Raw genomic sequence first — 27,593 nt, forward strand, 5'->3', positions numbered from 1 at the left:
TGTGGTTGTAAGCACATGTGTGTGTGTGTGTGTGTGTGTGTGTGTGTGTGTGTGTGTGTGTGTGTGTGTGTGTGTGTGTGTGTGTGTGTGTGTGTGTGTGTGTGTGTGTGTGTGTGTGTGTGTGTGTACTCACCTAATTGTACTCACCTAATTGTGCTTGCGGGGGTTGAGCTCTGGCTCTTTGGTCCCGCCTCTCAACCGTCAATCAACTGGTGTACAGATTCCTGAGCCTATTGGGCTCTATCATATCTACATTTGAAACTGTGTATGGAGTCAGCCTCCACCACATCACTTCCTAATGCATTCCATTTACTAACTACTCTGACACTGAAAAAGTTCTTTCTAACGTCTCTGTGGCTCATTTGGGTACTCAGCTTCCACCTGTGTCCCCTTGTTCGCGTCCCACCAGTGTTGAATAGTTCATCCTTGTTTACCCGGTCGATTCCCCTGAGGATTTTGTAGGTTGTGATCATGTCCCACCTTACTCTTCTGTCTTCCAGTGTCGTGAGGTGCATTTCCCGCAGCCTTTCCTCATAACTCATGCCTCTTAGTTCTGGGACTAGTCTAGTAGCATACCTTTGGACTTTTTCCAGCTTCGTCTTGTGCTTGACAAGGTACGGGCTCCATGCTGGGGCCGCATACTCCAGGATTGGTCTTACATATGTGGTGTACAAGATTCTGAATGATTCCTTACACAGGTTCCTGAACGCCGTTCTGATGTTAGCCAGCCTCGCATATGCCGCAGACGTTATTCTCTTTATGTGGGCTTCAGGAGACAGGTTTGGTGTGATATCAACTCCTAGATCTTTCTCTCTGTCTGTTTCATTAAGTACTTCATCTCCTATTCTGTATCCTGTGCCTGGCCTCCTGTTTCCACTGCCTAGTTTCATTACTTTGCATTTACTCGGGTTGAACTTCAACAGCCATTTGTTGGACCATTCACTCAGTCTATCCAGGTCATCTTGTAGCCTCCTACTATCATCCTCTGTTTCAATCCTCCTCATAATTTTTGCATCGTCGGCAAACATTGAGAGGAACGAATCTATACCCTCTGGGAGATCATTTACATATACCAGAAACAGTATAGGTCCAAGGACTGACCCCTGCGGGACTCCACTTGTGACGTCTCGCCAATCTGAGGCCTCACCCCTCACACAGACTCGTTGTCTCCTGTTGCTTAGGTATTCCTCTATCCACCGGAGTACCTTCCCTCTCACTCCAGCCTGCATCTCCAACTTTCGCACTAGCCTCTTGTGTGGTACTGTATCAAAGGCTTTCTGACAATCCAAAAATATGCAGTCTGCCCACCCTTCTCTTTCTTGCCTTATTTTTGTTGCCTGGTCGTAGAATTCAAGTAACCCTGTGAGGCAGGACCTGCCATCCCTGAACCCATGTTGATGCTGTGTTACAAAGTTCCTTCGCTCCAGATGCTCCACTAGTTTTTTTCGCACAATCTTCTCCATCAGCTTGCATGGTATGCAGGTTAGGGTGTGTGTGTGTGTGTGTGTGTGTGTGTGTGTGTGTGTGTGTGTGTGTGTGTGTGTGTGTGTGTGTTTGTTTTCACCTAGTTGTGCTTGCGGGGGTTGAGCTTCGGGTCTTTAGTCCCGCCTCTCAACTGTCAATCAACTGGTTCCTGAGCCTACTGGGCTCTATCATATCTATTATCTGAAACTGTGTATGGAGTCTGCCCCCACCACATTACTGCCTAATGCATTTCACCTGTTAACTACTCTGATACTGAAAAAAGTTCTTTCTAACGTCCCTGTGGCTCATTTGGGTACTCAGTTTCCACGTGTCCCCTTGTTCGTGTTCCACCCGTGCTAAATAGTTTGTCTTTGTCCACCCTGTCAATTTCTCTGAGAATTTTGTAGGTGGTTATCATGTCTCCTCTAACTCTTCTGTCTTTTCATTCTGCTGTGCATACCCTAGCTTGTTGATAAAAAAAAAAACGAAAGTCAATATATATATATATAATTTATTCAACGGATAAACATTTTCTAATTATATTTATATCATAATTGTATATTGAGGCAAGCAGGTTTTACCATAAATTAATTAGAACGAATGTAAATGATTGGTGCGTTAGATGTAGTTTAAGAGGCCGTGGTCGTAGCCGGAGCGAGGGGTTAGGAGACAGAGGGTTTCATCTCTCCGATATACAATAAACAACTTGTAGAACAAATAAGCATTCAGTAGTTGTATTTCATATATGTTTATACTACAATGAATGCAAATAATGGTATTAATGGGCAAGCTGTATTGGCATAAAAGAACTGAATCAATGTAAAGAAGTTTAGGTTAGTTCATTTATTATGCACCCCATACCCATGTTGTGAGCGGTGATGGAAAGGGGTTACAGAGGCACATAATGGGCTCAGGGACTGAACCCCACAATTAATTTAGCTAAGCAAGGTACAGTCTTGATGAACTAGTTACAAAATTGAATGTATATTGTTACATCATCAATGGGGTTCGAGGCTCACCACCGGTACAGTATGTAAAGAATATATACGTTCGTAGTTATCTCACTTTACGAAGCCGTGGCCGTAGCCGGGGCAAGAGTTGGGACGCGTAGAGGAGAACACGTGTTGGAAGAGAAACATTTGGTGAGACAACTTCAACTTCATGTGTTGTGTATCCTAAGTGTATCCTAAGTGAGTCTGTGTGTTCACAACATGTGCTTGGGGCACTTCTGAACGTTTTGAAGTGTAGTGCTACTAAGGTGTGGGTTATTTTGGCCTAGTGTGATTAGAACATTTGTGTACTAGGGAAGCATTTCTGTAAGCAAATGGGTTATATTTTCGCATTAATATGGCGTATTTATTGCTCATTAATAAAGTGGCACTTGGTGCTTGAGGTGGCCTAATGTCCAAATGCTAAGTGCATAGTTTAGGGATTCAGAGTGAAGCATCTTTTTCAGGACAAGTCGCCCCGTTTCCACTTTGCTTTCCGAACTTACTCTAAACCTAACATACCTTCCTAACCTGTCCACACCTGGCCTCTGCACACCTGGCCTCTGCACACCTGGCCTCTGCACACCTGGCCTCTGCACACCTGGCCTCTGCACACCTGGCCTCTGCACACCTGGCCTCTGCACACCTGGCCTCTGCACACCTGGCCTCTGCACACCTGGCCTCTGCACACCTGGCCTCTGCACACCTGGCCTCTGCACACACAGGACCAGATTCACGAAGCAGTTACGCAAGTACTTACGAACGTGTACATTACACACAATCACAAAAGCGTGATACATCAAATGAACAAATCCACAAGGGTTGTGATGAGGATTCGAACCTACGTCCGAGATGATCCCAGATGCGCCTTAGTAAGTAAGGCGCGTCTGGGATCATCCCGGACGTAAGTTCGAACCCTCATCATGGCCCTTGTAGATTTGTTCGAACGTGTACATCTTTCCTCGATCTTTGACGGCTTTGGTTACATCTATTAAACAGTTTACAAGCATGAAAATTTCCAAATCAACTGTTATTGTTATAAACAGCCTCCTGGTGCTTTGGAGCTCATTAAATGTTAAATAATTGTAAATAAAGCCGCCAAAGATCGAGAAAAGATGTACAGATTCGTGAGTGCTTGCGTAACTGCTTTGTGACTCTGGCCCCTAGCCTCTGCACACCTAACGTCATCTAAGAAGTACAGAATAAAAGTGGCCGAAAGCCACTTTTCTTTATAAAGAAAGAAAACCTTTACCGGCAAGAACCCTATTACACCAGTGATGTCACGCACCTAGTGCACTACTGTATATGTAAAACGACATTTTCTCTTTTTGTTTTTAAGTTCAGTTAGGTTAGGTTTGATTTGTTTTAAGTTAGGCCTTCTAGCCTAACTGTTGAAGAAGGCTGCTTAACCATTTAAAATGTTAGTTTCAATTTATTTTTTTCAGTGTGGTGTATACAAATACATGAATACACACACACACACGGATAGAACAAGCTAAGTGAGAAGGCCAAGACCGTCAGTAGTTTCAAAGCGTTATACGACAGGAGACGGGACACGACCAGCATAGCTCTCATTCTTTAACTACACTTTGGTAATTACACACATATGTACATACCCGATTATGTATATGTAATATGGCCTCTATAGTTATTAATGTGACTAAATATGTGGATTATCATTGTTAAAAAGAGGTATTTAAAAAAATTGAGTGCATCGTCAATAATTGATGAAAATTTGCTGAAGCAATGAAAGCCTTGGTTGGGAAAAACAGAATAGGAATACTGTAGTTGCAGCTAGAGGTGTGTGTGTGAAGGAGATTAAAAAGTCGCTTTAAACCCAATGGAGTTTAAAACCTAGTTGTAACAAAGAGTCTTGCAATAACTACTAATTAAATATCCCATATAGAATAAAGAATTTAATATGGTTACATATACACATACTGTACATACAGTGCAATATTCGGTAAACGGAATGATTGAGGAGAGCATATCGAGATGGTAATTACCCAAGTGTGGGTTGGGTTCTTTGCTTCAGATATTTGTTTGTCACATTGTGACATTCTTTGCAGATTAATAGTTATTTATCTAATATGTACTCTCTCTCTCTCTCTCTTCAGATTTCAACCATGGTGCCTAAAGCAAAACCAAAAGCAGCCAGCTTGTTGGCATTAAAACCATCCAAGGATGCAGAATTTCGGAAGAAATCCATTAAAAATCGGAAGACGTTGAAGGTAACTTTTCTCTACAGTTCTTTCAACAATTTTTTTATTTACTTTAAGTAATTATATTTATACCATTGAGCTTCTTTCATTGTTTTGTGAATTTGACTTACAATGTGGTTTGGTTTCACATTCTAAAGACTGATCTTCCCAAGAATGCAGCCCACATTAGTTGTCTAACTCTTGGGTACCTATTTATTGCTAAGTGAACAGAGGCATCAGTTCTCTTAGCATCAGTCCTATAGTAGTTGGGTTCTCTTAGACCCACTACTAACCCTCGCCCAGGATGCAACTGTCATCATTTACCTAACTCCTCAGACCTTTTGACTATATTGATCACTGTTTTAAGGTGAAACTTTTTTTTTCTTTTTTCCCGTTCACTCAAACTTTGCTTTCAAATTTCTAGATAAAAGAAAAATTCTGGCAGACCTTTTTCCCCTTGTGTGCTTTTGTCTTTACTTATACATCAGTAAGTGATTCACAGTTTCTACATAAGCACCTCTACATCTTTGATTTGAAATCTTCTCATGTCCTTTCATTATTACTATATTTTTATTTTAACTTCTCCAGTACTGTACTTGTTTTAACTGTAATGGGATCTTAGGAGCATTTATGCACACAAGACTCTGCACTCTGCACACACATTTATGCACTCTGACCACAGAACTTCATCATGTGACTAAGAAATAACGTGGAATCCCGGTGAGTAAATACACACATCTGACACCTGCTTGATAACTGCTTAATGGGTTTCCGGGAGTTCTTCTACTCCCCAAGTCCGGCCCGAGGTCAGGCTTGACTTGTGAGAATTTGGTCCACCAGGCAGTTGCTTGCAGCGGCCCGCAGGCCCACATACCCACCACAGCCCGGTTGGTCCAGCACTCCTTGGAGGAAACTATCTAGTTTCCTCTTGAAGATGTCCACTGTTGTTTCGGCAATATTTGTTATGCTCTCTGGGAGGATGTTGAACAACATCTGGATCTCTGATGTTTATACAGTTCTCTCTAATTGTGCCTATGGCACCCCTGCTCTTTACTGGTTCTATTCTGCATTTTCTTCCATATCGTTCACTCCAGTATGTTGTTATTTTACTGTGCAGATTTGGGACCTGGCCCTCCAGTATTTTTCACGTGTATATAATTTGATATATCTCCAGTCGTCTTTCTAGCGAGTACATTTAGAGAGCTTTGAGACGATCCCAATAATTTAGATGCTTTATCTCATTTATGTATCCCGTATATGTTCTGTGTACTCCCTCTATTTCAGCAATCTCTCCTGCTCTGAATGGGGATAACACTGGTCATACAAATGACAGTGACAGTGCACCTGCACCCAGCAAGGTGCAGGTGCAGTTACACTAAGGTGAAACCAGACAGAAAGAAGCCTCGCTTCACCCGTTGAGCAGAACCTGAAAGGAAGAACCGCTAGAGAATCTTGCACACGAGGGAGGGGGGTGTTATTCATCGTTTTCTAGGTGTGTCTGTGTACCATTAAGTGCCAAGCACTAAGAACACAAAAATCCTTTTTTTTTTTTTTATTCCATGTAAGTGTTAAGAAGCAAACAATTTATATATGAGTAAAGTTTCTTTCTTATCTTCCGCAGAGGGAGCACCACTCGGTAGATAGACCACCACTCTGCAGATAGACCACTGTTAACCAGTGTGTTTTGTATTGCTATACTCCTTTGGTGCAAAAAAAAAAAAAAAAATGATAATTCAGTGCTGATTTACATTTACTTTTATCTTCCAGACTGGGAAAAAATGGTTAGCAGGACAAGAAGTGAAACGAGGTGTAATTTATCTCTCCCGCATACCATATGGATTTTTTGAGGCTGCGATGTTAAAGTTTTTCCGACAATTTGGAGTGGTCAAGAATATAATACTGGCCCGGAGTAAGAAGGTTAGTGTCATAAAAAAAATTTAGGTGGAAGACTATTGTATTTATTTATTGTATTTTATAAACTATAAGTTTTGAAGTTTATTATGAACTGTTATGGTTTATCTCCTAATGTATAAAATGGTGTTTGCGTTATGCTCTTTTGTGGGTCTGAGGATCAATAACTAGGGGCCAGTCTCTTAAAGAAACTTGCTGGTTGATGGTCTGGTCAACCTGGCTGTTGGATGCTGCTTCTTACACCCCCGACATTTGAATTCGAGCCTGATTGATCAAAGCCTCCGAGGGTTAACCTTCACCCCATTGGAGGTCTATAAAGTTCCTCTTGAACACCATAAGAGGTCAGCTGCTTATGTTTAGAATGAGGATGTTGTCAAGGTTTGGGCCCCTAATGTTTATAATATTCTCTTTGGGTACCATTGGCATGTCTACTTTTGAAAAGGGCTATTTTGTACATTCTGCCATGCTTTCTGGTAGCGTACAAAATTAATTCGGTGTGCATATGTGAAACTAGTCCCTCCTGTATTTTCCAAGTGTAAATTATTATGTAACTTTCCTGCACTCCAAGGAGTACAGTTTTAAGAGAGTTTAAATAGTCCTAATAATTTAGATATTTTATTGAATGGATTTGGATAGTAGATGTTCTCTGCATGTTCTCCAGGTCAGCATCTTCTCTAGTTTTGAGTGGGACTGCTTTTGTGCAATAATATTGCACCCTAGAGGTGGAATATTATCCACCTCTATAATTAGGTGGATAATATATTATCCACCTCTATATATTATAATAAGAGGCTACATCTAGTGTCTTAAAAAGTCCCATCATTGATTTGGCATCTCTTATTTGAAAGATTTTTGTTACCAAGCCTATCATTTCTCTGGTAATTGCTTTCTTTACAAGTAGGTCTTTCGACATGATTACTCTATGATTACTCTGATCATCTATGTTTTTTTTACTACAGTGTGGTTTGGCTGTATTTTATTGGTTCCTTGCCCTCGTTGAACATCAATGTTTTGTGGCCTACTGAAAGATCCAGTTAATATCAGTATGAAGATTATTTGAATCAGTATTTCTACTCGTAAAACCCCTAGTGTCACCTATGAAGGATGACATTATAGTTTGTGTCTGTTAGGTGTAATTACAGGACGAGAGCTACGCTCATGGTGTCCCGTCTTCCCAGTACTCTTTGTCCTATAATGCTTTGAAACTATAGACGGTTTTGGCCTCCACCACCTTTTCACTTGGAAGGTGGTGGAGGCCAAACTACCATTCTGTCTACCACTGTTTGCAAAAGATAGCTTTCTAATATTTTTTCAGCATCTTTGTTTCCTCAGCTTGAATCTCTGTCCTCTTGTTCGTGAAGTTGCTGGTTTCGGAATTCCTCTTTCAATTTGGTCGATTCCTGTTAGTATTTTTTAGTGATGATCATTTCACCTCTTTTTCTTCGATCTTCTAGTTTTGGCATGGTTTAATGCCTCTAGTCTCTCCTCATAACTCATTTTTCAGTTCCGGAAGCCATTTTGTAGCATGCCATTGCACCTTTTCCAGTTTATTTATGTGCTTCTTGAAATTTGGGCACCATACAACTGCTGCATATTCCATTTTTGGTCTCACAAAAATCATGAACAGTTTCTTTAGTATTTCACCATCCATGTAATTAAAAGCAAGTCTGAAGTTGGAAAGCGACGCATACGCTCCTCTCACAATGTTCTTTGTGTGTTCCTCTGGCAACAACTTACTATCCAAAACCACCCCTATGTCTCATTCTTTGTTAGTTCTTTAATTCCTTTCCACATAGTGATTACTTTTCCATGTAAGGGATTACTGGAGCAGGTACAGTGCCTTAAGGAACTGAGCTTTTCGTGGTGGATGATCCAGATTTTACCTTATTGGCCATTGCTTTTTAGGATATGCTCATTAGGAAATTAAAGATCCATCTTTCTGCTTTGCCAGTATAGTACATAATTCCTTTTGTGTTTATTTTGTAATTACAACATGGTCACATTTGTCAAATTTTTGTGAATATGTATATAATATCAGCATTTTACTTGTCTTTCATTGTTGACTATTGTTTAAGGGGGAGAATTTGAATCAGAAATGATTAATAAAAAGAAAGACATTGAAATTGATTATGTATTTTTCTGGCGTGTACATCCGCATGTTCACTCTAATATATACATTATAATTACATACACAAAATCACTTTAAAATGAGTTATTATAGTAAATACCTGGAACCCATAATGAGTCATGGCCCATGTTATATGGTAGCGGTAAATGACTTGGAATGCCTTAATCTTGTAATCAAGCATAAACATGTGTATATGGTAGCGGTAAATGACTTGGAATGCCTTAATCTTGTAATCAAGCATAAACATGTGTATATGGTAGCGGTAAATGACTTGGAATGCCTTAATCTTGTAATCAAGCATAAACATGTGTATATGGTAGCGGTAAATGACTTGGAATGCCTTAATCTTGTAATCAAGCATAAACATGTGTGAAGAAAACTGGTGTAAATTTTTTAGCAGCACCATAAATATAAATTGTATATTCTGGTACATTAAAGTGTTGAATTTTTTAGTATATTTTAAGTTCTCTGGTTTGGCAAAAATCTTAAATTCTTCCACACTTATAAGTTACACTTAATATTCATATATAATAAATTGACTATTACTTGGTTAATTTATTAGGTATTTGCAGTAAAGAATATTATATTTTTATATGATTACCTTTTCAACAGGTTGCTATTCAGTATCTTTGTAACACCTCATTGTACTGTACTGACTTGATACTTAAAATACCGTACTGTAGTAGCCAACAGTGCACTCACAAGCAAGGTACCTGTTGGACCAAGTTCTTACAAATTAAGCCTGGCCTCGGGCCGGGCTTGAGTAGCAGAAGAACTGCCATCAAGCAGGTATCAAGCAGCTGCTCTAACTTTTTGCATGGTCAGCATTCGATTCCCGATGGTGCAAGAAGTTGGGCACCATTCCTTCACTGTCCTTACATCATGACCAGACCACACACTAGAAGGTGAAGGGACGACAACGTTTTGGTCTGTCCTGGACCATTCTCAAGTCGATTGTGACTTGAGAATGGCCCAGGACGGACCGAAACGTCGTCGTCCCTTCACCTTCTAGTGTGTGGTCTGGTCATCATACTTTAGCCACGTTATTGTGACTCATCGCCTGTCCTTATATCCCTTCCAAGCGCTATATAGTCGTACTGACTTGGTGCTTTCTCCTCATGATTACCTTATGTTATTTCGGATATTTGTTTGTACAGGTACTAGTTATTCTTGTAGCATTTGTCGCATATTATTGTTCACCGTGCCTGGCTGTTTTAGATTCTCCTTGGGAGGCTTGATAGTTTTCCTTTCCTTTTCTGTATGTTCTTGCCTCTTTCGCTTGGATGAGGAGGTTGCTGTTGCTGCAAGTGGTGTGGCTTTTCACTCACTCCAGCCTGTATTTTGACTACGAGCTCTGGTAACATCATCTTGGTGGTTCATTGTTCATTAATCTTGGACTTGAGGCTGAAGAAGGGCTTCTCAGCCATATTCTCTGCAACAACGTTGGCACTCTGTTGGACAAGGGTATTTTTGCTTGGACATAGTCTGGGATGCCAGGATGGCCTACCAAGGGTTAGATAAATTTGATCACTTTGGTGCCAATAACCTTGTTATAGTGCTTGGAAAATTGGTTAAATATATAATACAATGGATCCTCGAGTGATGAGCGCCTCAATTTACGAGCATTTTGAATAACGAGCGCGCAGATCGCCGACAATTTGTTTGGATTGGCGAGCGCTCGTTTGATTACCGAGAAAACCGTTCCCGATGCTTCTCGCACATTCTCGGATGTCTCCGAAGATGCAAATAAGTGATTATTTTTTTTTTGTTCAAAGATGCTAATGATGCTGGGATGTAAAGGGGTGATTGCTGTGATGTTGCAAAGGATTGATTTTTTTTGTAGAATAAACAAAAAATGCCAAAAATTGAAAATAGAACAAATGTCAAAAAGGTCCGTTCAGTATATGTCGGGTAGGCTGCTCCATGTTTCTTAAAAAAAAAAAAAAAAAAAAAAAAATGTTAAAATGTCAAAAAGGTTTGTTCAGTGTGTGCTAGGTAGGCTGCTCCATCTTTTCATTTATTTATTTATAATGGAGCAGCCTACCTGGCACACACTGAACAAACCTTTTGCTATCAAAAATGAATATAAAAAAGTGAACAAAGTTGAAAAAAGAACCAATGTCATAAAGGTTTGTTCAGTGTATGTCAGGTAGGCTGCTCCATTATTTAAAAAACTGAATATCATATTGACGTTTTCGGTGGTGGAACGGATTATTTTTATTTCCAATATTTAAACTGGGGACATTCGTTTTGAAAGACGAGCATTTCACATGACGAGCTCGGTGCCGGAACGGATTAAATTCGTTAATCGAGGTTCCACTGTACAATTATACAGTAATTGGCTACAACAGAAAAGTTATATTTTTTTTAGTACAGCATATAGAGTACATTAAATATGAAAGATAATGTGATGTGAATAAGGAAGAAAAATGTTATCATTTGAAAATTTGTGTAAATCTCAAAATTTTAATTTATGATAATGATTGTGCAGGCCAATAATTCTTATCTTTTTTCAGACTGGAGCAAGCTGTGGGTATGCATATATAGAGTTTGAACACTACGAAGTTGCAAAGATTGTGGCCAAAATTATGGATGGCTACCTCACTTTTGGAAAAATTATGAAATGTAAGTTGTGTTTTGTACAAAAGGCCATAGTTGTAGATGTATTGTCAAGTTTTTCTTGGTCAAAATATAAAAGATTAAGAAACAAATCTTTTGAAGCAATGTGATAGATTTGAATGTGTCCTAAGGCACTAATGTGTGTGTTTGGAGCGACTTGAGGTACTAATGTGTGTGTTTGGAGCGACTTGAGGTACTAATGTGTGTGTTTGGAGCGACTTGAGGTACTAATGTGTGTGTTTGGAGCGACTTGAGGTACTAATGTGTGTGTTTGGAGCGACTTGAGGTACTAATGTGTGTGTTTGGAGCGACTTGAGGCACTAATGTGTGTGTTTGGAGCGACTTGAGGCACTAATGTGTGTGTTTGGAGCGACTTGAGGCACTAATGTGTGTGTTTGGAGTGACCGGAGGCACTAATGGGTGTGTTTGGAGCAACTTGAGGCACTAATGGGTGTGTTTGGAGCAACCGGAGGCAGTAATGTGTGTGTGTGGAACGACTTGAGGCACTAATGGATGTGTTTGGAGTGACCGGAGGCACTAATGGATGTGTTTGGAGCGACCGGAGGCACTAATGGGTGTGTTTGGAGCCACCTGAGGCAATAATGGGTGTGTTTGGAGCCACCTGAGGCTCAACTTCAGGCACTAATGGGTGTGTTTGGAGCAACCGGAGGCAGTAATGTGTGTGTGTGGAACGACTTGAGGCACTAATGGGTGTGTTTGGAGCCACCTGAGGCACTAATGGGTGTGTTTAGAGCTACCTGAGGCACTAATGGGTTTGTTTGGAGCAACCGGAGGCAGTAATGTGTGTGTGTGGAACGACTTGAGGCACTAATGGGTGTGTTTGGAGCCACCTGAGGCACTAATGGGTGTGTTTAGAGCCACCTGAGGCAATAATGGGTGTGTTTGGAGCGACCTATACTGCCAGTTCAGTTCCATCATATTGCTGAAGGAGATTTTCTCATAGATGTATCACACTATTATGATGTGCCACTAAATTATTACAATTTCCTGCCATTACTTTAATAGCAGAAGCAAGTGTGAAGACTAAACCACACGCCAGAAGATGGAGACGCAACTACGTTTCTGTTCGGCCTGGACCATTATCAAGTCGGCTGATCACAATCGACTTGATAATGGTACGGGACGAACTGAAATGTTGTCGTCTCTCCGTCTTCTGGTGTGTGGTTTAGTCTTCGTATCTTCAGCCACGTTATTGTAACTCATCATCTGCTGAAGCAAGGTTGAATTATAGGGTTTTAACACCCATCATTATAGAGGAAAATAGGGGGTGTTATTAGTTTATCTTGATATTTCTACCAAATATACTGTACCAAATATGTATTTTTGATATATATGTGTTGAAATTGCAAAATTTGGGCCCTGTTCCCCCTTCCCCCCACCCTTTCTTTAATGGGAAGTTGTATGATTGGATCTGGATTTAATGGAAAGTTATGAGATTCTTATCTACACCCAATCTACAATGGTAGATTGGGTGCAGATAAGTAATTTAAACATGTTAGTAAAATTTGAAATTAAATATCTTGTTGTGTTATTCTACACAGCCCCAGCTACTTATACTATTTGGTATAAGAACGGCCCTGCCTCTTGCAGACATTGGTGTTCAATTCCCGATGGGCCAAATGGTTGGGTAGCATTCCTTTATGCTAGTCTCATCCCACCTTGACCTTGAGGTTACCTTGAGGTGCTTCCGGGGCTTAGCGTCCCCGCGGCCTGGTCGTTAACCAGGCCTCCTGGTTGCTGGATTGGTCAACCAGGCTGTTAGATGTGGCTGCTCACTGCCTGACGTATAAGTCAGAGCCTGGTTGATCTGGTATCCTTTGGGGGTGCTTATCCAGTTCTCTCTTGAACACTGTGAGGGGTCGGCCATTTATGCCCCTTATGTGTAGTGGAAGCGTGTTGAACCGTCTCGGGCCTCTGATGTTGATAGAGTTCTCTCTCAGAGTACATGTTGCACCTCTGATTTTTAACGAGGGTATTTTGCACATCCTGCCAATGCCTTCAGGTCTGATGTGATGTTATTTCTGTGTGCAGGTTTGGGACCAGCCCCTCTTAATATTTTCCATGTGTACATTATTATCTATCTCTCCCGCCTGCGCTCAAGGGAATGCAGATTTAGGCTTTTTAGTTGGTCCCAGTAGTTTAGATGTTTTACTGAGTGGATTCTTGCAGTAAAGGATCTCTGCATGCTCTCCAGGTGAGCAATTTCTCCAGCTTTGAAAGGGGCTGTCATTGTGCAGCAGTACTCCACCTTAGAGAGCACTAGTGATTTAAAAAGTATCATCATCGGTATAGCATCTCTAGTGTGAAAAGTTCTTGTTATCCAACCTGTCATTTTTCTTGCAGTTGTGACGGTTACTTTATTGTGTTTTTTAAAGGTAAGGCCTTCCGACATGAGTACACCCAAATCTTTTACATTGCCTTTTCGTTCTATGTTATGATTTGACGTGAGTTTTGTACGAGGTTTCTGTTTTTATATATTCATTTTTTCTGTAGCACATGAGCTGGAAGTTATCTTCGTTAAATACCATATTATTTTCTGTAGCCCATAGAAAGGCTCGATTTACATCTGATTGGAGGTTTGCTGTGTCCTCTGTTGTCTATTCTCATGAAAATCCTCGTGTCATCTGCAAAGGATGATACAGTACTATAGATTGTGTTCTTGTCAATGTGCGATATGAGGATGAGAAAAAGTATTGAAGCAAGCACAGTGCCCTGAGGGACTGAGCTCTTCACGGTTGATGGTCCGGATTTTATTTTGTTGACTATTGCACATTGGGTTCTGTTAGTCAGGAAATTGTAGATCCATCTGCTTATTTTTCCGGTAATTCCTTTTTGAATGCATTTTATGTGCAATAACACCATGGTCACATTTGTCGAAGGCTTTTGCGAAATCTATGTAAATTACATCAGCATTTTGTCTTCCATGGCATCTAATGCCATGTCATAGTGGTCCAGCAGCTGTGACAGGCAAGAGTGCCCTGTTCTGAAACCATGTTGTCCGGGGTTATGGAGATGCTGTGATTCCATGTACAGTATTTTGTGATCTTTCTTCTTAGTGCACTCTCAAAGATTTTTATGACGTGCGATGTTAGTGCTATCGGTCTGTAATTTTTTGCCTCTGCCTTATTTCCTCCTCTATGGAGTGGTGCTATCTCTGCTGTCTTTAGTATGTTAGGGATAATGCCAGTATCTAAGCTTTGTCTCCAAAGAATGTGAATGGCCTGCGATAGTGGTTTTTTACAGTTCTTGATGAGTATGGAGTTCCAAGAATCAGGGCCTGATGCAGAGTGCATAGGCATACTGTTTATAGCTTCTTCAAAATCCAGTGGGGATAGGGTGACATCCGATATATGATTTGATGTTGGTATCATACCGATGAAAAATTTATTTGGGTTATCAATCTTTAGTGTATTGTTCTTAGTCTCTTAATGCTTTTTCATAGTGACTGTGCTTTCTCCTTTTAATTACCTTACCTTATTATACATAGTTCAGCTCTTTATGGTCAAATAATTGGTCATATTTGATTGCACATAGCTCAATGTTTCTCCAATACTAATTTGATGCTACCATGGACAGGTCAAATCGTTCCTCCTGAGCGGGTATCGGATAAACTCTTTGCTGATCGATATATACGACCAAGAAACTGCCCTAGGGTATTGAGTAGAACAGCTGCCATTAACCAGGTATGTTAAATCACAGTTCAAGATATTTGTTTATTAAGTAAAATAATGATTGCGCATCTTAATGTTAATTTTCAGGTTTTACTGTTATTAGAAAATAAGTTTTTAAATTGTTGTATAGTATAACAAATTTACACGATCTTGAATTAACCTGAAGTAAATTGTATTAAAAAATAAATAAAATATGAGTTCACTGAATAAATCTAACTTTTGTCTGGGTTGGAGATGTGGAGCACTTGAAAAATATTTGACATCTATAGATTAAATTCATAAATCTAATTGGCAGATTGTTGATTGATTGATCTAATGTAAACTACAGTAAATGTAATTCCTAATAAACTTAAGAAAAGCTTGAGTAAGTTCATTAAAAATTTAACCTAAGATGTCTTCATGTTTCTCTGAACTCATACAGCCTCGATGTGGGATAATTGTCATTACCATTACCATGCTTTAATTTTGATTTCTCTATCTTGGCTGGTGTTCGATCTCCAAACAATTCAAGTGGTTAAGCATCATTCCTTCACTCCCCATTCCCAGCTTTGTCCTTGTGTCTCTTTCATGTGCTGTATAGTCATGCTTCCATTATTTTCTCCTCAAAATTTCCTTCTGTTCTTGATACTCTGATAATGATACTTTTTTTTTTTTTTTTTGCAGCTCAATAAGCGACGCACTCTGGGACAGGCGAGGAGTAGGAGACGTAGGCTAGCTGATGCTTACAGGCAGAAAATGGATGTGTTGAACAATTTGGGTATTAGTTTGGACCTTGGACTGCCTGGAGTGGTAGGTTGACTTTTGAAGGGTGTGGATTACTTGGAAGGGGGAAAGAATTAAAGCCATACTGTACATACAAACATACTGTACATACATTAATAAGATACAATAAATTTGAAGACTGTATGGCGTGAATACGGTAATTAATATCTTGTACAGCAGTATAAAATGAAAAACTTAGCCGGGATGGGAATAATTAAAAGAAATCAAAGCTTCACAACACTTCATACCTTACCTTACCTGACCACCAGTAATTTATATCCCTTTAGCCTATATTACAAACCGAAAAATGTAGTCAGAGTTGTTCTATGTCAATAAAATTGAGAAAAGTAAATCGGAGAGAACCTAACATTTTTTTTTTCAAACATTTGCGGTTTGTCACCATTGTAGTTCCCTTCTTTTTTAATTTCGATATTAAGGGGCTCCTGAATTTGCCCCTTATATAGTTAACCAACAGTTAACCCCGTAAGGTCTAAATCCGGCCCTGCTCCCAGAAATCTATATTCATAATAAAATGTAAAAGTACCAATAGGTGTAATAGGGAGAATAGTATAAATAGTTTAATAGTGTAATAAGTGCTTGATATAATAGGGAAAGTAAGCTTGGATGCAGGTTATGTGCCAGTCACTTAAATTAGTTGATATAACTCTGCTCTACAAAGGAAAAAACCAAAGTGTTGGCTAAAATTTAGAGTGATTAGGAGTTAAGTCTCCAGTTTTATGGTGAACAGTGAACTTCACAATGGAAGTCAATATGGATTTAGAGCAGGAAGTTCCTACCTTTTGCAATTAATTAACCACTGACAAAATAATGCGAGTTTTAGAAGGAAAACAAAATGCAGATTAAGTATATACATGAACTTTGCAAAGGCATTTGATAAATGTGACCATGGAGTGATAGCCCATATGTTTACAGCCTCACTTAGCCAGTAACTGGGTTCTTTACTTATCAAACTGTATTTGGGACCTAAGTGCCTCTTCTTACTCGATCCCACCCTGAATCTTGGGCAAGTTATTAAAAACTAGCAGTAATAATCATTCTAAAGGAAAAGTGGGTAAAAACACAAAACAGAACCATCACCAAGTGTACTTCCTAACTATATACAGTATACACATATGCATTCAACACTGTAAGGGTCACATTCACACACGACACTATAAAATTTCTGCAGTTTTCTTTCCCGGTGAGTCCATTTCTATCTTCTATTGTATACTACTCAGGGTTATTTCCCTGTGACTGTCTTCTATGGTCCTCATGCCGGCAAGTTCACCTTTCTCGGTAAACCATGAGCCAGTCCCGCACAGTATCGTCACGGTGCCAAAACACCACTTGTACTCTCCAGCAACACGCTGGCAGAGGTCTCCAGCAACACACTGGCAGCCTTTCACACAGTCTTATAACAAGCCTTAACCCTTAAACTGCACATGGCATATATGTATGCTATGAATAACATGTCTCACGGTGCACATGGTGTATATATATGCCATAGGGTGCCAGGCACGATTCAAAATGGCCCGCGGCTACACGGGGTTCACATTAGCTTCCTCAGGGCTCTTGTAAACAGACACCATTTAAAAAAAAAATCGTGGGCAATATTCTCCGACAGGGTAGATGAGGGTAAACTATTCAACACTGGTGGTGCGCGAACAAGGGGACACAGGTGGAAACTCAGTACCCAAATGAGCCACAGGGATGTTAGAAAGAACTTTTTCAGTGTCAGAGTAGTTAAAAGGTGGAATGCATTAAGCAGCGATGTGGTGGAGGCTGACTCCATACAGTTTTATATGTAGATATGATAAGAGCCCAGTAGGCTCAGGAATCTGTACACCAATCTACAGACAGATTGTACGGAAGGAAGAGTAATAGTCAGGTTGTAGGGACGACCTGACTAGCCGGTCGGCCGAGCGGACAGCATGCTGGACTTGTGATCCTGTGGTCCCGGGGTCGATCCCGGGCGCCGGCGAGAAACAATGGGCAGAGTTTCTTTCACCCCTATGCCCCTGTTACCTAGCAGTAAAATAGGTACCTGGGTGTTAGTCAGCTGTCATGGGCTGCTTCCTGGGGGTGGAGGCCTGGTCGAGGACCGGGCCGCGGGGACACTAAAAAAGCCCCGAAATCATCTCAAGATAACCTAAAGACCGCCAGAGTCTTGACAGTCACCAGGTCCAACCCATAGTACCATTCTTTCTTTAGGAAGAGTCATGGTCAGTGTGTGGTAGTCCTAGGCCAAAGCTAGAATATGCAGCGGCTTGTGTGGTGCTCATATCTTAAGAAGCACATCAACAAACTGGAAAAGGTGCAGACATGCTACTAAGTGGCTCCCAGAACTGAAGGGCAAGAGCTACGAGGTGAGGTTAGAGGCATTAAATATGCTAAAACTAGAAGACAGAAGAAAAAGAGGTGATATGATCACTACATACAAAATAGTAACAGGAATTGATAAAATCGACAGGGAAGATTTCCCGAGACCTGGAACTTGAAGAACAAGAGGTTATAGATTTAAACTAATTAAACAAAGATGCCGAAGAAATATAAGAAAATTCACTTTCACAAACAGAGTGGTAGACGGTTGGAAGAAGTTAAGTGAGAAGGTGAAGGCGGCCAAAATCGTCAATAGTTTCAAAGCGTTATATGACAGAGTGCTGGGTAGATGGGACACCACGAGCAAAGCTCTCATCCTGTAACTACACTTAAGTAATTACCAGTTGATTGACTGTTGAGAGGCGGGACCAAAGAGCTAAAGCTCAACCCCCGCAAGCACAAATAGGTGAGTACACACACACACCAACAAAATAAAAAGATAAAGCAGGCAAAACAATTATATACTAATAGCACTAACATCACATATAAAAATCTTTTGAGTGTTAAAAAGTAAGATCACAAAACACATGTAATCACAGTGCCTATATAGCCCTGAACAATATAGGTTTAGAACAGGGCACTTCTGCCTCTGACAATTGCTAGACCAATATGAAATGGCCTTAGCTTAGAAAAACAAGCAAAATGCTGATAAAATATACACAGATTTTGCCAAAATTTTAATCAGATGTGATCATGGTGTTTTTGCACACACAATGCCCACAAAAGTAATTACTGGCAAAGTTGGAAGATGGAGCTTTAATTTCCTAATGAACAGAACCCAGTGTGTAATAGTCAACACAGTAAACGCTGGGTTATCCACCTTGAAAAGCTGTCTCCCAGAGGTACTGTCTTTGTTCCAGCACTTTTTCATCCTCATATCCGATATAGACAAGGATATAAACTATAGTACCATATGATGACCAAACCACACACCAGAAGATGAAGAAAGTATACAGTTTCAGTCCATTCTGGACCATTATCAGGTCGTATGTGATTATCAAGGCACATGCCACTTGATAATGGGCCAGGACAGACCAAAACGTTGTCGTTTCTTCATCTTCTGGTGTGTGGTTTGGTCCTCATTTCTTCAAACATAATTGACTCATTGTCTGCCTATACTGTAGTACCATATCTTACTTTACAGACGATGCTAGGATTTTTATGAGAGTAGACAATATTGACAACACAGCAAACCTCCAATCTGATGTAAATCAGGTCTATCAATGGGCCACAGAAAATAATATGTTTACCAAAGCTCTTGCAAAGCAAAGTTCCAGCTCTTGCACTATGGAAAACTAAAATATCAAAACGGAAGCCAGATAAAACTCGGTCAAATCGCTGTATAGAACGAAATAGCAATATAAAAGATTTGGGAGTAATCCAGTTGGAAGACCTTAACTTTAAAGAACACAATAATGTTCACAATAATGTAAAGTAGTGAAAAATGACAGGTTGGGTAACAAGATCTTTTCAAACAAGGGATGCCATACCAATGATGATAATTTTTAAGACACGGTGCTCTCTAGAGTAGAATATTGTTGCACGTTAACAGCCCTGTTCAAAGCTGGAGAAATGGCTGACCTGGAGAACATGCAAAACACCTTTACTGCCAGAATCCACTCAATAAAATATCTAAATTATTTGAACCATTTAAATTTTTAAAATCTTTATTCCCTCGAGTGCAGGCGAGAGAGATACTCTACATAATAATTTGAACTTGGAAAATATTAGGATTGGTTCCAAATCTGCATGTGGTAATAACTTCACGCGAGACCAGGAGACATGGCAGGATCTGCAAAATAGCCCCATTGAAAAGCAAAGGTTGGCTAGGGATGTTGAGAGAACTCTTTCAACATCAGTGACCCAAGACTTTCCAACACCTTCTAAACATGAGGGGCATAACTAGCTGACTTCTCATGGTGTTCAAAAATATAACTTGATGAACACCTCAGAAGGAATAATGATCGATGCGGCTGTGATTCATTCATCAGGCTACGTCCAGCTGCATCTAAAAGGCTGGTTGACCAGACCTAGTCACAGACTGGGCTGCTGGTACATTGATCCTGAGAACCAACTTAAGGTAACCAAAAGGGAAAGTAAAGGTAACCATGATACAAGACTACTAGACGAGCCCCCCTCCTTTTCCAGCCCATTGTCATTGTGAGGGGGTGCTTGGTGGGCTGCTGTCAGAGTGTGATGCTCCATGGGACAGTCCTCTGTCCTTTTGAAGGCTTATGCTCCTGCTGCTATCTTCACTAATTTTGCTGGAAAGTATTTTCTCTGCGATTAATGGAATCAACTATTGCTGGCCGACAAACAGTGGCTATATTACCTGTGAATTCGGGGGTAAATAATAAGTTTACTGATACTTATCTGGAATTCATCATAAAGGGAGTGAACGGTCAGCTAGTGGACTTGGTCATCTATCACATTGTAGCTGTCTATTGATTTGACTCAAAAAGATGGAACTACCCGAAGGTAGTTCGCCCGAGGGGCGCCTGACAGCTGGGTGGACAGCGCTTCAGATTCATAGTCCTGAGGTTCCGGGTTCGATCCCTGGTGAAGGCGGAGACAAATGGGCAAAATGTTTTTCAACCTGATGCTCCTGTTACCTAGCAGTAAATAGGTACATGGTAGTTAGACAGCTGCTACAGGCTGCTTCCTGGGGGTGGAGGCCTGGTCGAGGACCGGGCGGCGGGGACACTAAGCCCCGAAATCATCTGAAGATAACCCCTATAGATGCTGCTAAAAACGTCTAGTTTGTGAATGGATTGTCACAAACACTATTCAAATCTGCTATTGTGTATTTTCACGAGACCGTGGTAGACACTATTTCCTTATTCTCCTTCTGGCTGTACATAAAGCCATTGTATATAATTTCTGGATGTAATGCTACGTGTAAAGTAAGACGATCTTACCCTCTGCTGTCGAGGTGATGATTCGCCTTTCCTTCAATGGTGGCTTCAACTTGCGATTGATGCCGTGTCGTCTTGGGCCATCAATCATGGCTTCAAGTTCTCTACTACTAAAACTTGTGCTATGACTTTTACTCGGCAGCAGGTCATTCTTCGTCTCTATTTGTTGCTTTATGGTCATCCCCTTTTGTACAAAGATTCTGCTAAGCTTTTGGGGCTATACTTTGACATTCATTTGTCTTGGTCACCCCATTTCTCTTGCCTCTGAGTTGAATGCTCTAAGGCCCTTAACCTAAGGTCTTGTCCCATAATTCTTGGGGAGCCAATAGGTGCACGTTCCTCTTTGCATTCCTCTCTCGTTCTATCTAAACTCGATTATGGTTGCCCTGCTTACTTGTCTGCTTCTCCTACTCTTTGCCATCTTGATGCTCTGTACTATCCTGGGTTACGCCTCAGCTCTGGTGCCTTTCGTTTGGCTCCTAGCCTAAGCCTGTATGTTGAAACTGGCGTCCTGTCTCTACAGGATCGCCGTGATCGCTACTGTCTTCGCTACCTTGCACGGTCCTTACAACACCTTCACTCTCGCCTATGTTGTGCCTTGACTTTTACCACTCCTATGGTTCCTGTTCCTCTTCACCACCTACCTCCTCCTGTACAGTTGTCTCGCTTACAAAATGCTCTTCCGGTTCGTGTTAACAATATTTTCCCTTGTGCCATTCCGTCTTTGCCCCCCACGGAGGGGTCCCCTTTCCTAAATTTGGTAAAACATTGACCCACGTGACTAAAGATTTTATCCCTTCCCCCTACAGTTTTGAAACACCTTTTCCTTTAACACTTCTCTTCATTCTCCTGCACCATTTCCGTCTTCACCGAAGGGTCCAAGTCTGCAGACAGTGTAGGCTACTCTTGTTTTTCCTGACCACACCTTTGTGTTGCCTTTCTCTGGAGACTAGCATCTTCACGGCAGAACTTTAAGCTATTCTCTATGCTCTTTGTCAGCTGCTTTCTCGCTGTCACTCCTCCTTTGTTGTCGTAGTTGACTCTCGCAGTGCCCTCATGACTCTGGAGTCCTTTAATCCAGTCCATCCTGTGGTAGTCAAAATTCAACATTGACTGTTTTTTATCTCCAGTAGATTTAAGACAGTGGAGTTTTGCTGGGTTCCCAGTCATGTTGGCGAGTCCTTAAATGAGCATGCGGACGCTGTTGCTAAGGAAGCTATCCGCACCTGTCTCATCTCCCATAAAGGTATTTCTTATTCTGACTTTTACCCAGTTATTCATACCTCCATTCTGGCCTGTTGGCAGGGTCATTGGTGTTCTGTTACTGTTTACAAACTGCATGCTTTTAAGAGTATTGTGTCCCTGTGGCCTTCCTCCTACCACCATAACCAGCGGTGGGAAACTGCTCTGGCGAGGTTAAGTATTGGCCATACAGGTTTAACTCATAGGCACTTAGTGGAGCACCGCCCTGCTCCTTATTGTCCAAACTGCATTGTCCCTCTTGCAGTCGTGCATATCCTTGTTGAATGTCCTGACTTCCAGGACGTATGCGTCTTGCTTCCTGACCGTTCCTTACGGTCACTTGTCCCTCGATAGAATTCTTGGTGAATTGGATACCTTTGATATTGTTCGCCTTATGCGTTTTTGTTCTCGTATTGGCATTCTTAGTGATATTTATCGCCCTATGATTATCCCACACATTTGATGGTGCTACATAGCCTTCCCGGCTTGGTGCCTTCTTTTTGATAATTACTGATTAGACGAGCCATTTAAGGGTTAATCACAATACCTGCGCTTGACATATTGTACCCTTTTTGTATATACAGTACAGTACATTTAAAATAAATATATATATATATATATATTTATAAAAAATATATACATATGCATGTATGCTATTTATGTTTAACCATTTTCAGAAGCTTCAATCTGCTGGTAATGACATCAATGAAAATTCTGATGCAGATAAAATTGAAATGTGTGAAGAAAATGTGGAACTTACGGAGGAGCAGAGAGCAGAGTTTAGTAAAGCAAAGAAGGACTTGACTAATAAGGTTAGTTAAATATCATTATTAAAATTTAAATATTCCTAATAAACTAAGTGTTGTTGCAGGATAAGAGCCTCAGTTGCTGTGTTCCATCTTCCCAGTACTCTGTCATATGACGCTTTGAAACTGTCTCTTTGTTTTGGCCTCCACTGCCTTCTCACTCAACTTGTTCCAACTGTCTACCACTCTGCAAAAGTGAACTTTCTAATGTCTTTTCAGGAGCTTTGTATTCTTAGTTTGAATCTTATGTCCTCTTGTTCTTTAAGTTGGATGGTTTCAAGAATTATTCTTTATCAATTTTGTCGATTTCTATTACTATTTTGTACGTAATGATCATATCACCTTTTTTTTTCTTTTATCTTCTAGCTTTGGCATATTTAACACCTCTAAACTCTCATAGTTAAGGTGGCCAGATGCCGAGAGGAACAGAGCGACTGCCTGTCTCTCGGCGAGAGACAAGAGAGTTGGCCGTGGCCTTTTTGGGGATTGGGAAATGGCCACCCATACTTGTAGCTCTTGTTTTTCAGTTCTGGAAGTCACATAGTTGCACGTCTCTGCACTCTGTTCGTTTTCCAATTTATTGATGTGCTTCTTGAGATATGGACACAATACAACCACTGCATATTCCAATTTTGATCTCAGTGGTTTTAAATTTTTTTTAAAAGTTGTTCATGCCTATGCTAGGCTTCCCAACTTCAAATAAGTGATTCTGAAGTTGGAAATCGTAGCATAGGCTCCTCACACAGTGTTTATTATGTGGTCCTCGTGTGAACATAGTCATGTTTGTATAGTTCCGCATTGTCAAGGATAGGATTGCACATTGTCTAATACAACTGTTTTGGGTTGCATCCTAACCTCTTTCTACTATTTACTGTTAGGTGAACAGTCATCAGGTGAAAGGAAACTTGCCAGTCTTTCTGCCGAGACCCCGTGGTGTTGAGCCGACTGTGCTGACCACTGCGTCATATACTTGTTTTGGTATATCTGTGTGTGGATGTGATTCATGGTACTGCTGGATATTTAAAGTATGTTTTGTTTTTTGCAGATAAAGGTTAGTCTGAAGAGAATGGCAAAAACGAAAAAAGGGAAAAAAATGGCTGAAAAAGCAACTGAGGATATGAACCTTCAAGAACCTCTTAATGGTACTGAACCGCCTACAAACCCACCGTGTAAAGCTGTGTTATCCACTAAAAAGAGTTTGGGCCGTGCAAAGAAAACTTCTCCGAAGATTAAGAAACTGACTGGCAAAGGTTTGGTTTGCAAGAAAATCATTAAGATGCAAAACACATTGGAAGAGACAGGCATTTCAAATGATGAAAGTGCTTCTGAGAACCAGGTTTCCTCTGTAGGTATAGAACTAAATGGGAAAAAGTCACCAATTAATAGAGTTACTGCTGTGAAAAGGAAACTGAACAACAATCAAACACAGACAAAGAAATCAATCAAAAGGATCAAAGCTGTGCCAGTTGCAACGGGATCAGATTCCCAGTCTCTATCGGCTGTGAAACGTCAGAAAAATAGAAATAAATCTCCAACAGATGCATCTAAAAGTGAAATAACACAAATACAAACAGAGAAAGTACTTTTGCCCAAAGCTGGTAAGAAAAATCGAACTCTGAAGAAAGCTAAAACTCTTCAAAAGAGAAAAATTCTCAAAATAACTTCGCCTAAAAATACGGTAATAGAGAACGTGGATCAGACTCCAACTCTAAACTTGCTGAAAGTTTCACAGTCACCGGGGAAAGTACAGATGTCCGTAACTCCTAATAAATCTAAAACCCCTAAGAAAGATAAAACTGTCAAAGGTAAAATTAATAAGATGGTAGCATCTTCAGATTCAGCTCTGAGGAGCACTGTGATGAGAGTGGCTCAGTCAACAGAAGATTTGGAGTTATCCTCAACTCCAAAAAAAGCAAAAATGCCTGAAGAGGTGAGTGTACCAGCAAATAATGTACAGTTATCCACAAATCTGGACAAATCTATGATGCCCAAGAAACGTAAAATGCCTCAAGAAGCTGAAACTCCAAAGAAAGCCAAGACCCCTAAAAAGAAAAATCATAGCCCAAGCTCTGTTCAGACTCCCAAGATGATTAAAAGTGGGAAAGTAATGGTTACTCCCAAAATTCTAGGCTCTGGAAAGAAAATGCCTCAAAAAGCTAAAACTCCAAAGAAATTCAAGACCCCTAAGAAGGCAGTTACTCCTGAGGAAGTTTTACCTTTGAAAAAAATACATAGCCCAAGCTTTGTTCAGACTCCCAAGATGATTAAAAGTAAGAATGTAATGGTTACTCCCAAAATTCTTGGCTCTGGAAAGAAAACTAAATTGGTAGATAAAAAACTCATGGCAACAAAAAAGAAGTTCAAACTGTCTACACCTCTACCAATCACTCCCAGGCAAAAGATTAAAACAAAAGCCCCCAAGTCTGCTTAGATGAAATTTGCTGTCCATGTTCTTATTTTATTGGGAAATATATGTATTAAATAGATTTTCAAGAGAAGTGTATGATTGAGCTATGTTTATATTTATCGACAGTACTATACTAGAATAAAGTATTGTGCTTTTCATTAAATTACTCTGTTAATCCAATACTTTTGACATCACTTCTCCTCTTGTACTTCAGTGATACCTATCTTCTTGAATCTGGAATGGGTTCTGGGAGATGTTCTTCTCACTAAGCCCAGCCTGGGGCCAGGCTTGACCACTTTAGACTGCAAAATAGTCTTCAGCCTTGATGCCCTCATTTTGAGTACTGTACTACTTTAACCCTAAAGTGAGGTTATTGTCATACATAGGTTCACAGGGTAATGTAGTTATCTTGTGTGGATTCTAACTTCAAAAGAGAAAAATTCTCAAAATAATTTCGCCTTCGCCTTAATTAACTTCAAAATAACTATTATTGTCTGGGTTTTATATCAATATGGATATAGTGGCTATATGGATGTAATACAGTTTACGTAGATCAATGAAAAAGTCAAGCTATTTTATTATTGCTTACTAAGCAAATGTGGTTATCACAAATGTAATTTGCCAATGCATTAATTGTCAAAAATAAAATAAGTACGTAATTATGTATACTGATTATGTTCATATAGTTTTCTCAACTATATGGTGACAATGAAGTTCATTACATGTACCGTACAAGTGGCATGTCTTCATCTCTGGGCGACTTTTACGCGGAAACGGGTTGTTCTTCGTCCCTCTTTGTCACTTTATGGTCATCCCCTTGAATACAAAGATTCCGCGAAGCTTTTGGGGTTATTCCTTGACACTCGTTTGTCTTGGTCTCCCCATATCTCTTACCTCCGTGTTGAGTGCTCTAAGTCCCTTACCCTCCTTCGGGTCTTGTCCCATACTTCTTGGGGGGCAGATAGGCGCACTCTCCTTGCTTTACATTCCTCTCTCGTCCTGTCTAAGCTCGATTATGGTTGCCCTGCTTACTCGTCTGCTTCTCCTTCTACTCTTCGCCGTCTTGATGCTTTGCACCATGCTGGGTTGCGCCTCAGTTCTGGTGCCTTTCGTTCGACTCCCGTCCTTAGCTTGTATGTTGACACTGGCTTCCTGTCTCTCCAGGACCGCCGTGATCGCTACTGTCTTCGCTATCTTGCGCGGTCCTTGCAACATCCTTCCTCTCGTCTCTGTCGTGCTTTAACTTTTACCCCTCCTGCGGTTCCTGTTCCTCTTCACCACCTCCCTCTTTCTGTCCGGTTATCTCGCCTGCAGGATTCTCTTTCCGTTCGTATTTCTGATGTTTCTCCTCGTGTTGTTCCTTCTTTGCCCCCGTGGAGGGTCCCTCTTCCGCGGTTTTGTACATCCTTGACTCGTATCACTAAAGCTTTTACCCCTCCTACAGTTCTAAAACGCCTTTTCCTCGAGCACTTTTCTTCTCACTCCCGCTCCGTTTCTGTCTTCCCCGATGGGTCTAAGTCAGCGGACGGTGTTGGCTACTCTGTTGTTTTTCCTGATCGCACTTATATGTGTCGCTTGCCTCCGGAGACTAGCATCTTTACAGCGGAACTTTGTGCTATTCTCTATGCTCTTCGTCTCCTGCTTTCTCGTTGTCAGTCTTCCTTTGTGGTTGTTGTTGACTCGTAGTGCCCTCATGGCTCTCGGGTGCTTTAATCCAGTTCATCCGGTAGTTGTCGAGATCCAGCATTGGCTGTTTCTCGTTCACAGTAAATTTAAGTCGGTTGAGTTTTGTTGGGTTCCCAGCCATATTGGCGTGTCTTTAAATGAGCGTGCGGATGCTGCCGCTAAGGAAGCTGTCCGCTCTTGTCCCATCTCTCGTAAAGGCATTCCGTATTCCGACTTTTACCCGGTTATCCATTCCTCAGTCCTTACCCGTTGGCAGGCTTCTTGGTTGTCTGTTACTGGTAACAAGCTACGTACTCTTAAATGTTGTGTTTCCTCGTGGCCGTCCTCCTTCCACCGTAACCGGCGGTGGGAAACAGCTCTAGCGAGGTTGCGTATTGGCCATACTCGCTTAA

At 40.8% G+C, this 27,593-nt stretch overlaps 1 protein-coding gene across 4 annotated transcripts; it reads left to right on the forward strand.

Moving 5' to 3' along the window:
- The first annotated feature begins 2,470 nt into the window (after window positions 1-2,470).
- Window positions 2,471-25,695, forward strand: LOC138366274 (neurofilament heavy polypeptide-like). 4 transcript variants are annotated; one of them, XM_069327281.1, is made up of 8 exons: window positions 2,471-2,606; window positions 4,571-4,684; window positions 6,422-6,571; window positions 11,210-11,318; window positions 14,910-15,016; window positions 15,668-15,793; window positions 22,980-23,114; window positions 24,154-25,695. In XM_069327281.1, the coding sequence occupies exons 2-8, from the start codon at window positions 4,580-4,582 to the stop codon at window positions 25,537-25,539; spliced, it is 2,118 nt and encodes a 705-aa protein (XP_069183382.1). In that variant the 5' UTR covers window positions 2,471-2,606; window positions 4,571-4,579; the 3' UTR covers window positions 25,540-25,695. The 4 variants fall into 4 exon arrangements, with proteins under 4 accessions (XP_069183382.1, XP_069183381.1, XP_069183384.1 ...); XM_069327280.1 differs by having other exon boundaries at window positions 2,542-2,654; XM_069327283.1 differs by having other exon boundaries at window positions 2,594-2,722.
- The last annotated feature ends 1,898 nt before the right edge of the window (window positions 25,696-27,593 follow it).

Source organism: Procambarus clarkii, chromosome 19 (assembly GCF_040958095.1).
Source record: "Procambarus clarkii isolate CNS0578487 chromosome 19, FALCON_Pclarkii_2.0, whole genome shotgun sequence".
Classification (NCBI taxonomy): domain Eukaryota; kingdom Metazoa; phylum Arthropoda; class Malacostraca; order Decapoda; family Cambaridae; genus Procambarus; species Procambarus clarkii.